We start from the raw sequence: 13973 nt of genomic DNA on the forward strand, positions 1-13973 counted from the left end.
CTCTTGCTGTTGGGCTTTGTTGGTAATATATAGAAATGCTGATGATTTATGTGGGTTTATTTTATAGCCTGCAACTCTGCTAAAGTTGTTTATTATTTCAAGTAGTTTTTTACTTGATTCTCTAGGATTCTCTAAGTATATCATCATGTCATCTGCAAAGAGTGATAGCTTCGTTTCTTCTTTGCCTATTCTAATGCCTTCCATTTCTTTTTCTTCTCTTATTGCTTAAAGCTAACGTTTCCAGTACAATATTGAATAACAGTGGTGATAATGGACATCCTTGTTTCACCCCCGATCTTATTGGAAATGCTTCTAGTCTGTCCCCATTACATATAATGCTTGCTGAAGGTTTTAGATATATGCTATTTATTATTTTAAGGAAGACTCCATTTATACCTATGCTTTCTAGTGTTTTTAATAGGAATGGGTGTTGTATTTTATCAAAAGCCTTTTCTGCATCTATTGAGATGATCATGTGGTTTTTGTTGTTGATATGCTCAATGATGCTGGCCCATCATTAATTTTCAAAAAAATTTTGCTAATAAGAGACAACATCAGACAATGGATAGAGTACTGGACTTGGAGACCTATGTTCAGATCATTTCTTACATTACATTCTGACATTAGCTGTGTGACTGGCAAATCTCTTAACCCCTATGAAGTAGGAATAATAACTCTAACACTGACCTCACAGGGATGTTGTAAGCTTCAAATGAGATGATGTATATAAAGCCTGTTGCAAATTTGGAAGTGCAAATTTGAATGTTGATTATATTTTGTTGACTTTGATTATCTTGTGTTAAAAAATTTCTCTTTAATGGGAAAGTCAGCTCTACAATTGAGATAAATACCTTATTTCACTTTCTTCCATCTTTTCAGTTCCTTTTAAAAAATCTTTATCATATGTTTGGAATTCACTAAAGTATGATATTAACTTTTTGCAGTATTTTTTTTCAAGAAATAAACTTTATTTTAACCTTTTATCTTTTTCTTAAGCTCCATGTGCTGTCAGGAATCTACAAGACTTGGCTAGGATTTACATTCGGCGTACACTTAGAAACTTCATAAATGATGAGATGCAAGCCAAGGGTATTTCTCAGAAGGCTCCTCCCAAAAGAAAAAGGAAGAGGGTTAAACAGAGAATTAACACATACGTGTTTGTGGGCAATCAACTTATTCCTCAGACTCTAGACAGTGAGGATGAGGAGAAAATGGAAGAAGACCACAAAGAAGAGGAAGAAAAAGACCACAATGAAGCCTTGAAGCCAGAGGAACCCCCTCAAAATCTATTGAGAGAGAAAATCATGAGATTACCTCTGCCTGAGTCTTTAAAAGCATACTTGACATACTTTAGAGATAAATAACTTATGTGAAGTAGAAAGGATGCCTACTGATAATTCCTTTATTCTTGAAAATGTAGCATTTGTTATAAATAGATCAACAGATACAATTATGTCTTTCATTAAGACAGAATTACAATGAAAAAGCATCGCCAATTTCTGTCTTAGAATAAGGAAGACTTAGATTTAATAGTGAAAATCCCTTTTATAAAATCTATTTTTCTTTAAATTTTGAAAAAAAAAAGTGCTGTTTTAACCCAGAGTGGTATTCCAAACTAATCAAGATTTTGTGCATGGTAAAAAAAAAAAAAGTTAATCCTAACAGATTTGTATTGGGTGAAGGGTAGATGAATTTTATATCTGCTTAAGTAATCATTTGTTTATGTATTCTGGTTTGAGTGGCTATTGTTGGCAATTTTTTCTAGGAAAGATTTTAAAACATGAAGACCTACTTTTAATAGGGACAGCAAACTCTTTGTAGACTTATCTACCATACTTTTGTTGCAATCATTATTGCTTGGTTGTTATAAATGTATTCCGGGTAATACGTAAGTGCAATAACTGAGTACAGATACTGAATAAGTTGGCTTTAATAAAAATTCAGTGTCTCTGGTACAGACAGCCCTGCTACTTTTTGCATTTGTAGCTACTGCCAAAAGATCTAGGGGGTGGGAAATTACTGTTTCTCTCATAGAGACAACTTAAGGTAACATCATGCTAATATTAAAGCAAATATGGAGTTAATATAGCTCTTAGTTTGTATGAATATGCTACAGTTTTAGTCTAAATGAGGAAATCCAGTTCTTGGGAATTATTACACATTTGGCAAAGAAAAATTCATTGTTCTACATTTAATATTTTAATAGAGTAGGAAATGAAGAAATATTAGCTATTCTTTATTAGATCATTGTAATAGCAGGGCCTATTAGTTTTGTTAAGCAGATGCACTTTAGTAAGTGGAACTTAAACTTCTGAGTATTTTTATTTTACAAGGTAGGGCTACGTGGCGTTTATATGCTTCTGGACACAACTTTCAAGTATAAAACAATTTTCACAGAGATCTTATTACATTCATTTGTTTTTTGCTTTTGTGTATGTGTGTATATGTGTGCGTGCAATTTTAGGTTAAGAGCCATAGGATAACTTGGGACCTACAGTGTGCTCATTGAACTCTTTCCTTTTTTTTCTTTTTTCTTTTTATTTGTTTGGGAAAGTGATTGAAATTTTCACCGTAGCTTATGGATTGCCTTTTTTTTTTAGCCAGCCTAATGTTTGATTCTTAGTTGTAGCATATCAGTGAAAAATTAGTTAGAAAATTTAGTAAAATATGTTGTAAAAGCCACTACGAACAGAAATATTTTGTATGGTGGGCCCAATGGAAGTCATTCCTCAGCAAGAAAACTTGCATGTAAAGTAATTACTACTGTAATAATAGTATTACATCAATTATATTTTTAAATAATGAAACACAGTACATTGTCCTTTTATTACCACCAGCGGCATCACAGTTTAAATATGTACTGATTTTATTTGCTTATGGAAACTAGCCAATATGAACATGGTATAACAGGTATATTATCTGCCTGTAAAGATTCAAACATTAGTAGTAACACATAAATATGCATATTTAGCTCTACTGTACATAATCTAAAATTAAGTATGTAGAGTATTTTAAGTTTCACTTGCCTACTTCACTTGTTTCACTTATTATAAATAAAAGTATCTTAGTGATACTTAAAAGATAATTTCCCGAGAAATCTGTATTTTGTATCTGAGGGAATATAGATCTTCGTGGTCTTTCAACAAAATTGAATAAACTGTCTAACTGTTATTGGAAAATAATATTCTAGCAAATTTTATTTACTGAAATTACACTTACAGTTTTTTTAAGATAGGCAGTTGCATTTAGAAGTTTTTATAAGCAGTAGTATATTAGGGTAAATTTTGAAATATTACTTAGTTATCAGGTCTTTTCATTTGGATATTTTATTTTCTGATAAAGTTTAAATCTTAACTTCAGTTGCCCACCTATTTTCTAGATGTGGGGAAATTTACATTTTGTTCCTTGTCTTTCTTTTGGAGCCCGAAGCCAATATGTAAAAGTACAAAGATGTTCATTTTAATGATCACCTCTTCAAGAAGAAAGCTTTCTTATAGGATTGCATGTGAAGACTGACTTTTTTCATTGAATTTCATTCTGTTGTATGCTTGATAAGATGGATAATAGATAAGCAAGATTACTCAGTGTTTAATGTTTGTCATTGAAATGTTTTTTTTAAAGGTGCATTCATTTTACATTTGCAAATCTGTTGCCTTTAAATAAAGACTTAGAAATACAATATTAAAATTAAAATGAGATCTTTTGCATTTGTTAATAAGACAGAATTGTAATAAATACATTTTTTGTGTTTTGTGCTTAACATTCTTTTCATGTTTATAATGGAATGGTAAATTATGATTGTAGGAGACAGTATGGTGCAAATGTTAATTTGTTGGAATTTTAGAGGAGAGATTTTGGTTTGAAAAGAGTGCTAAACTTGAATTTTTAAGTCCTGGACTCAAGCCTTGCATTACCATGCAGCCACTGTACAACTTTGTACAGTGTAAAATGAAAGAGTGGGACTAGATGACCTCAGTCCTCTATGATCTTCAGATGGAAGAAGTGGGTCACATAATTCTATAATTTTAAAGGTGGATAAGACATGAAATTCTTGTCTGCTTCATTTTACATAAGAGGAAATTATGCCCAGTGACATAATGTGATGCCCTAGTAATAATGCATACCTAGTAGGTGACATAGCCAGGACTAGTATGTATACTGATTTCACGATTCGTAGGTAAGTATAATTTCCATATTATGGATCCTAATATATTTTATTAATCAGCTCATTTTATAAACATTTTATAAGGAAAAGAACACATTACCTCCCAGTTTTTATGCATCTATCGAGTGCCTAGGCATTATTCTAAGAACTGGGGACAGAAACATAAAAGTGAGACATTGCTAGCCCCCAGGGAGCTTACCTTCTCTTGGGAACATAAAACTTCAGAGAGGATATAGAAGTGGGTTTTTTTTTAGGGGATTCAGTTGGAGGAAGAGTGTTTTTAAGAAGGAGTCACTTAAGCTGAAGGGAGATAGAGCTTCCAAGAGATTGGACATACTAGGCACAGGGAACAGCCTGTTTATAGGAAATGGGAGAGAGGAAGGTTTTGTACAGAGAACAGCAAGGAGGCCAGTTTGGGCGAAGATCAGTGTAAGAAGCAAAAGGTAATCACTTTCACAAGGTGGACTGCAATCATTGGGAAAGGCTTTAAGTTTCCCTTATCCTTCCCTTATCTCGGAAGCAATAGGGAGCCACTGAATCTGTCATGGTTAGACATTTAGAAATACTAATTTTGAAACCAGTGGATTGGACCAGTGGGAGAGATTGGACATATGAAGAACAATTAGGAGGCTATTACAATAATCAGTACAGTATTAGAATAGAGAGATGATGAGAACCTGAATTAAGGTCACTGGTGTGAGTAGAAAAAGGGCAATGTAAGAGTGATGTCAAGGTGCATCATTGAAGATTGACAGTTTCATTGTGAATTTGGGTGATAAGAACTATGATGGTGCTCTCAAAAGGAGGGATGGGTTTGCATGTACAAGTGGAAATTAGGTGTGAATATTTCAGAATGTATAGCTCAGGAGAGAGATGAATCTTGATTTAGGAGATGATAGCTGAATCCGTGAGTACTGATGACATTTGTAGTTGAGAAAGAGAACCCTACCCAGGGAATGTGTACTCATATTGCAGGGGTGTTGGGATGCATGAGATCCTTTTAGGAAGGCAGGTGAATAAATATTAAATGCCTACTATATAGTGGGCACTAGTACTAAGCTAGGAATACAAAAAGAGGTGAGAGACAGTCCCTGCCCTCAAGGAGCTGAACAGGTTAGGAAAACCCAGGCTGGAGAAAGTATCCAGAAGTACAGCAAAGACAGCAGATGGAGATATGGCAACAAGGATCAGGATTGAGAAATAGACTTTGGATTTAGTGGTAAAGAGATCATTGATCAGAACACTAATGGTAACTGCTAAACAACGAGGTTAGAAAAAAGCAAAAATTTCCTGCCCTCGAGCTCACAGTGTGAATGGGGGAGACAACAAACTGTACAAACAAGCTATATTTAGAATAGATGGGAAATAAAAGAGGGAAGGCACTAGAGTTAAGAGACTGAGAAAAACTTCTGTAGAAAAGGGAATTTTAAATCAGGATTTGGAAGCTACGGAGAACATTTCAGTCCTAAGGGACAATTGGAGAAAATGCTCTGAACCTTTGAAATGGCAAAGTGGTTATGGACTCAAACAGTATATGGGGAAAGAGTAAGATGGCATGAAGGGCTTTGAACACTAGAGGGTTTTGTCTGTGGTCCTGGGGGCCATGAGGGAGCCACTGAGGTTTATTGTGTAGGGATGTGGGTATGTACTTGAGGAAAACGACTGGTGAGTGAATGGAGTAATGTATTGGAATACATACACACACACAAAAGGCAGATAGACCTGCCAGGAGGTCATTGGAATAGTCCAAGCATGACGTGATGAGGGCCTAAACCAAAGTGGTGGTGGTATTAGAAAAAAAGATGATTTTAAGAGAAATCACAAAGTTGGAAAAGCCAAGCCTTGGTAACATTGGATAAGGGGTGGGGGTAAGAGTGAGGATTAGAAGATGGATGCCTAGGTTGTGAGACTGAGGATTTGGAGGATAATAAGGAAGATAGGAGAGGGGTGTGGAGTTAAGGGGAAACTAATTTTCAATGTTCAACATACTGAATTTCAGATGCCTACTGGACAGTGATTTCAAGATGTATGAAAGAAGTGAAACTGGGGGCTCAGCAGAGAGATTAAGGCAGAAAAGGTAGATTTGGGAATCATCAGCATGGAGAAGATAATTAAATCCATGGGAACTGATGAGAACACCAAGTGCAGTTAATACGAGGGAGAAGACAGCACAGGTTGAAGTGCTGTGAGACACCTGTGGTTAGAGAGCCTGACCTGGGTGGAGAGCAACAAAGAAGGCTAAGAAGGAGCAGTGTCCCAAAATCCTAGAGAGAATAGAATATTGAGAAAAGGGAAATTGTCAGAAGCTAGAGAGAGGTAAAAAAAGTGTTAGGATTGAGAAAAGGTAATTGGAACTGCCAATTAGGAGATCATTGGTAACTTCCACTTCAGTGGAAAGAGCAAAGCATTCCACTTCAGTGGAATGTTGAGGTCAGAAGTCAGATTGTAGAAGGTTAAGAAAGTGAGAGGAGAGAAAATGGAGGTGTGTTGTTGAAGGCCTTCCCAAGGAGTTTAGCCACAAAGGGAAAAAGAGATAGTATGATAGTGGGGATGGAAGGATCAAGTTAGGTTTTTGTTAAACAGTGGGGAAGACGTGCATGTTTGTAGGCAGTAGGGAAGAAACCAGTAGTAGAGTAGAGAGTAGGAATGATGGAGGGGATAATCTGTTGGCGACAAGATGAAACAGGCTTGCTTATGCACGTAGTGGGTAATGAGCAAAGCCTTGGTGATGATTAGGGCCATCTTTACCTGTGAGACAGATGAAGGAGGAGATAATGACAGAAGGTGTATGAGTGATATGCAGAAGAGAGGAAAAGGGGCAGGTCACAGAGAATGGTCTCATTTTTTTCTGTGAAATATGAGGCAAGGTTCTGACCTGAGAGGGTTGGGAGTATGGGAAGCCACAGAAGATTATAGAAGAGATAAAAAGGTTTGGAAGAACCACTGTGGAAGCTAGGATAATAAATTGATAAAGAAGGTATAGAAGAATTGCCAAGCAGCAATGAGGGCCTAGTTAAGTTTGTGTAGCATTTATAGTGGACCCAGTCAGAATGGTTGCTTGATTTTCTCCACCCTCATTTAGCAATATACATGTGTAGGAATGAAGGCAGTGGATAGTTGGAGTGATCCAAGGCTAAGCTTGGCAAGGCCTCATCAGCAATGTGATAAGGAGGCCAGGGACTCAAGAGAAGAGAAAGTGTGGAGTTGAACTGGTTTACCAAGCACTCAAGAAGGGGAAAAGAGGAGAAAGTGGCTAATGCAAAGATGTCCTGGGAGATAACTGAGGGATCAAGGGGTTGGAGGATAAAGAGTAGACTTTGGTAAAAGAAGGCTGAGAGAGTGGTAGAAAGACAATGGATTGTGGTCAGGGAGTTTCAGAGTTTTTTAAGAAAACAACTTATTGTTTTTAAACATTCTTTTTTTTTTAATTTTGAATTCCAAATTCTCTGTCTCCCTCCTTCCCTCCCAGCTCTTTCCTCCACCCAAAGAAGGCAAGCAATATATCAATTATATATGTAAACTCATGAAAAAAATTTCCATATTAGTAATTAAAAAAAAAAAGAAAAATAAAGTGTGAAAATTATACTTCACTTTGTGTTCAGTGCTCATCAGTTCTCCCTCTGGATTGGATAGCATTTTTCATTGTGATTCCTTTGGTATTGTCATGGATTATTGTTTGATCAGAGGAGACAGGTCTTTCACAGTTAATCATCATTACAACATTGCTGTTGCCGTGCACGATGATCTAGTTCTTCTCACTTCACTTTGCATCAGTTCATATAGGTTTTGCAGTGTTTTTCTGAAACCATCTTCCTTGTCATTTCTTAGAGCACAAGAGTAATCCATCACAATCATATGCCACAAGTTGTTCAGCCATTCTCCAATTGATTAGCATCCCCCTGGTTTCCAATTAATTGCCACCACATGTAGATCCTTTTCATTTTTTCTTTGATCTCTTTAGGATACAGACCTAGTAATGGTATTTCTGGGTCAAAGGGTATGCAAAGTTTTATAGCACTTTCGGTATAGTTCCAAATTGTTTTCCAGAATGGAGAACATTCCACCAGCAGTGCATTAGTGTGCCTATTTTTCCCTCATCCCCTCCAGCATTTGTTATTTCTGATAGGTGTGAGGCAGTACCTCAGAGTTGTGTTAATTTGGCATTCTCTAATTACTTTTTCATATAGGTAGCTTTGATTTCTTCTTCCAAAAACTGCCTGCTTATATACATTCAACATTTATCAATTGAGGAATGACTCTTATTTTTATACATTTGACTCAGTTCCATACTTATTATATATTTGAGAAATGAAGACTTTATCAGAGAAACTTGCTATAACTTTTTAAAATAATACTTGATTGTCTAGGGTATCTTTTAGTGTAATGTAGTTTCCCTGATTATCTGTTTTAATTGGGTCTATTTTTGTTTTTGCTTTGTCTGAGATCATGATTGCTACCTCTGTCTTTTTTTTTAGTTTAGCTGAAGCATGTTAGATTCTGCTTTAAACCTTTATTTAATTTGTGTCTTTTGCTTCAAGTGTTTCTCTTGTAAACAACATATTGTTGGATTCTGGTTTTTAATCCATTCTGCTATCTTCTTCCATTTTATAGGTGAGCTCATCCCATACACATTTTGATTATTGTGTATTTCCCTCCATACCATTATTGTCTGTTTCTTCCCCTCTCTCTTTATCCTGTCCTTCAAATGTGTTTTGCTTCTCAACACTGCCTGCCTTAATCCACCTTCTTTTACTATTCCCCATCCTCTCTTCTCTTAGCCCCTTTTCCTTTTATTTCCTTATTAGATAAGTTATATTTCTATATACAACTGAGTGTGTAATATATATTCTTCCTTCTCTGAACTAATTCTGATGAGAGTGAATTCAAGCATTACCTGCCATCCCACCCCACCCATTTCACCTTCCAATGTAAAAGCTCTTCCTTGTGCATTTCTTCTATGTGAGATAATTTTCCCTATTCTACTTCTCCCTTCTCCCTTCTCCCAATGCATCTGTCTTTCTCACCCCTTCATTTTTTTTGGAGATCTTTCGAACATAATCAGTTCACACCTATGTTCTCTGTATATGTAAACTCCTTTAAACTGCCCTAATAATGATAAAGTTCTTAGGAGTTACATGTATCATTTTCCCATATAGGAATATAAATAGCTTAACTTTATTGAGTCCCTTATAATTAATCTTTCATATTATTTTTTTGTGCTTCTCTTGAGTTTTGTGTTTGAATGTCAAATTTTCTATTCAACTCTGGTCTTTTCCTCAGGAATGCTTGGAAATCCTCTATTTCATTAAATATTCATTTTTTCCTTTGAAGGATTACACTCAGTTTTTCTGGGTAAATTACTCTTGGTTGTAATCCTAGCTAGGCAATTGGGGTTAAGTGACTTGCCCAAGGTCACACAGCTAGTATGTGTCAAGTGTCTGAGGTCAGATTTGAACTCAGGTCTTCCTGACGCCAAGGCAAGAGCTTTATCCACTGTGCCACCTAGCTGCCCCCAGTCTTAGCTCTTTCACCTTCCAGAATATCATATACCATTTCCTTTTGGAAAGGGAAATAAGTTGTCCTGTGACAATCATGGGGGAGGGGGGAAGGGAGTGGGTGGGAAGGGCTCTCTCTTTGTCATTGATGGCAAGATTCTTGCCAGAATCCTCCATAATAGGCTGATCCTTCACTTGGAAGATGGTCATCTACCCGAGAGCCAGTGTGGCTTCAGAAAGGGCCAAGAAATTGTTTATGTGGTGTTTGCTGCCTGGCAACTCCAGGAGAAATGCCAGGAACAGAACAGAGGTGGACACACAATGTTTGTTAGTCTGACCAACTGTGCCATCAAATTGGCCTTTGATATTGTCAGTCATGAGGGTTTGTGGAAAATCATGGCAAAATTTGGTTGGCTGTAGAAGTTCATCAGTATTGTATGCAAGTTCCATGATGGCATGCTTACACAAGTTCCGGATGCTGGATAATGCTCTCATGCTTTCTCATCCATTAATGAAATGAAACAGTACTGTGTGCTTGCTTCCCCAGTTTTTATTGTGATGTTTTTGGATGCCTTCAGTGAGGATGAAAACAGTATCAAGGTCAGTTGCTGCACTGATGATAAATTATTTAACTTGAAAAGACTACAAGCCAAGACTAAAGTAGAGGGAGAGTTGGTGCATGTTTTTTTGTTTGCAAATGGTTGTGCACTCAGTGCAGCCTCTGAGGTTGAGATGCAATAGAATATGGGTCAATTTTCTGCCACTTGTGTTCATTTTGGCCTGATAATTAATACCAAGAAAACAGAGGTTCTCCACCAGCCAACACCACACCATCCATACATGGAACCATCAGTTACAGCAAATGAAGAAATTTAGAATTCTTTGGATAAGTTCACTTACCTTGGCTGAGATATACATATAGATGATGAGGTTGATGCATGCATTGCCAGAGCTAACTCAGTGTTTGGGAGGCTCTGAATGAAAGTGTGGGAGAGAAGAGGCATTAGGCTGCATACCAAACTGAAGATCTTTAGAGCTATTGTACTGACCTCATTGCTATATGCCTGGGAAAGCTGTGCAGTATACCAGTGCTATGCCAGGAAACTGAACAGCTTCCATTTGAATTGTCTTAGGAAGATTCTGAAGATCACCTGGCAAAATAAGGTACAAGACACTGAGGTCCTTTCTGAGCTGAACTGCCAAGGATTCAAACGCTACTGCAGAGAGAGCAACTCCAATGGGCTGGTGACATTGTTTGAAATTTTACAGAGGACTCACACAAGGCAAACACTCACATGGAGGTCAAAAGAAGGTATACAGGGGCAGCTAGGTGGCACAGTGGATAAAGCACCAGCCCTAGATTCAGGAGGACCTGAGTTCAAATCCAGACTCAGACACATAACACTTACTAGCTGTGTGACCCTTGGCAAGTCACAACCCCATTGCCTAGCCAAAACAAAAACAAAAAACAAAAACAAAAGAAGGTATACAGACAATCTCAAGGTCTCTCCGAAGAACTTTGGAATAAATTGTGAGACATGGGAAACACTGGCACAGGATCTTTCGCGTGGCATGTGCACATCAAAGAATATTGTGTTCTATGAGCAAAGCAGAATTCAGCAGCTCAAAAGAAATGTAAGATGCACAAATTTAGAGATGTCTCCACTCCAAATGTTCACATGGACTATTTGCACTTAACCCATAGTGGAATCTTCTGAGCTCACATTGGTCTTATCAGCCACACTTGGACACACCATACCTTGACCCCAATACGGTGATGTCATTTTGGTCCTCTTTGAGTATGAAGCACAATAACCAATTAATCATATTCCAAGACCTTTAATTTGGAAGCTGCTAAATCTTGTGTTGTCCTGACTGTGGGTCCATGATACTCGAATTGTTTTTTTCTGGCTGTTTGGAATATTTTCTCTTTGACCTGGGAGTGCTGGAATTTAGCTATAATATGCCTAGGAGTTTTCATTTTGGGATCTCTTTCAGCAGGTGGTTGGTGGATTCTTTCAATGTTCATTTTACCCTCTAGATCTATGATATTAGAACAGTTTTCCTTGATAATTTCTTGAAATACAATGTCTAAACTCTTTCTCTTATCATTGCTTTCAGGTAGTCCAATAATTCTTAACTTTTCTCTCCTTGATCTGTTTTCAGATAGTTGTTTTTCCAATGAGATTTCAAATTTTCTTCCATTTTTTTCATTTTTTGACTTTGTTTTCTTCTTGATGTCTGATGGAGTCATTAGCTTTCACTTGCCCAATTCTAATTTTTAAGGAATTATTTTCTTCAGTGAGATTTTGCACCTCTTCTTCCATTTGGCCAATTTTGTTTTTTAAGGTGTTATTTTCTTCAGGGGTGTGTGTGTGTGTGTGTGTGTGTGTGTGTACAAGTGCATGTGTGTGTTTTACAAAGCTGCTAATTCTTTTTTCATAATTTTCTTACATCACTCATTTCTTTCCCCAATTTTTCTTCTATCAGTCTTATCTCTTTCTTTAACTCTTCCAGGAATTCTTGTTGGGTTTTGGTCCAATTACAATTTTTCTTTGAGAAAAATTCTTGTAGCTATTTTCACATTTTTGGCTTCTTCTGAGTTTGTCTTGCTCTTCCCTGCTATCATGATAGCTTTTTGTGGTCAAATTCTTTTTTTGTTTGTTTGTTTGCTCATTTTCTTAGCTTATTTCTTGACTTTGAACTTTTTATTAAAGTTGGGCTCTGCTCACCTGAGGCTGGGGAGGCATTGTCCCAAGCTTCAGGCTTTTTTTGTGCTGCGGTTTTCAGAGCTAGTTCTGGGGGTTTGGAAGTTTTTGGTGCTTCCAAGGTGGTGTCATACTGGGAGAGGTATGGGCACTGCTTTCCTGTCTGCTCTCTGGTCTTTACCCAGCAAAGGCCCCTAGTCTCCTGCAGCTACACGTGCTAGTGCTCCTCTTTGCCTTGGAACTGTGACGAGGGCCTCTGTGTCCTTACTACCAACAATTGCTACTAGCACTCCTCTCCACCCTGGAACTGTGACCTAGAACTGTATATGGAACAATTTAGTTGCCAATCAGTGTCAGCTATACCCAGTACCAGCAAGGGGTCCCCCTGTCATCTCTTTCTGATCAATTGTCTGACCCCCTTACTGTTTCTGTGCTAAGAGCTCTGGAAGCCACTACTGCCCCTATCATTTTGGTATCACAAACTTCTGCCAACCTCCTAATTTTTTTAGGCTGGAAAAATGTCTCCTTGTAATCTTTTGTTGGCTCTGCCACTTCAAAATTTGATTCAAGGCATTATTTTAGAATTGTTTGTAGGGGAATGTGGGGAGAGTTCAGCTGAGTAGCTGCCCTTAATCTGCCATCTTGACTCCACTGTCCATCACTTTTTTTTTTTTTTGCGAGACAATCAGGGTTAAGTGACTTGCCCAAGGTCACACAGCTAATAAGTGTCAAATGTCTGAGGTCAGATTTGAACTCAGGTCCCCCTGACTCCAGGGCTGGTGCTCTATCCACTGTGCCTCCTAGCTGCCCTATCGCCATCACTTAAAAATAATTCAGCCTTCTTTGACATGAAGGTGGTGCTTTTGTGGGTAATAACAAAATCAAGGGCATAATCATCTTTGGGTGTGGCTGGGATGGGGTGGAGAAGTAGGTTATAGAAAGTGAGTAGGTTGAGGAACTGAGTGATTAGAGTGTGTGAATAAGTGTCAACGACTATTGGAATCCTCTAGGGTGAGATCAGGAACTGGGGAGGAGAGAAAAATTTGAGCCATTTATCAAACTCACTGAGTTAAAGATAGTGCCTTGGAAAACTGTAGGCAACAGATATCAGGATTTTGATAGGTGGTAGATATGGATTACATGAACCTCAAAGGAAGAGAGGTTACTGAATGATAGAGGTAGGGGAAGAACCTTAAAGTAGCAATGGGGAGCAAGGAGTATTCCAACTCTGTTACCTCTAGTAGTGAGTTGAGGGGAATAAGTAAAGGTACAGCCAACACTTGAAAGGCTGGCCCTGAGGCCAGTGGTTAAGCAGGTCTTGGTGACTGCTCAAAGATGGAAGGAGTTGGAGAGGAAAAATTTAGAACAAAGGGAAGTTTTTGCCTATGGAACAGACATTCTAAGGGCCATAGTGGTAGGGATGTTAGTTTTCGGTGGGGTGGAAGCATTTGGCATAGATAGAAATTGTATCCAGTCTCTTACAGCCTTCTCTTGGGGAATAAGAGCATCAGAGGATAGCAGGCTCCCATCAGAAGGTTTTACTCCACTCTTCTTAGCCGGTGCTGGAAGTCAGGCAAGTGCAATAGTGGGTGGAATTCTCAGAGA

General features: G+C 37.8%; 1 protein-coding gene across 4 annotated transcripts in view; it reads left to right on the forward strand.

Annotated features, from left to right (window-relative positions):
• PCMTD1 (protein-L-isoaspartate (D-aspartate) O-methyltransferase domain containing 1) overlaps nt 1–3693 on the forward strand; it is a 55856-nt gene extending 52163 nt beyond the window's left edge. For all 4 annotated transcript variants that reach the window (XM_020992488.2, XM_020992489.2, XM_078153423.1 and 1 more), the window contains one exon: nt 997–3693. In XM_020992488.2, the coding sequence (XP_020848147.1) occupies nt 997–1364 (368 nt within the window). In that variant the 3' untranslated portion in view covers nt 1365–3693. The remainder of the gene's footprint in view (nt 1–996) is intronic.
• The last annotated feature ends 10280 nt before the right edge of the window (nt 3694–13973 follow it).

This window comes from Phascolarctos cinereus, unplaced genomic scaffold, assembly GCF_003287225.1.
Source record: "Phascolarctos cinereus isolate Bilbo 61053 unplaced genomic scaffold, phaCin_HiC Scaffold_4;HRSCAF=312, whole genome shotgun sequence".
Lineage (NCBI taxonomy): Eukaryota > Metazoa > Chordata > Mammalia > Diprotodontia > Phascolarctidae > Phascolarctos > Phascolarctos cinereus.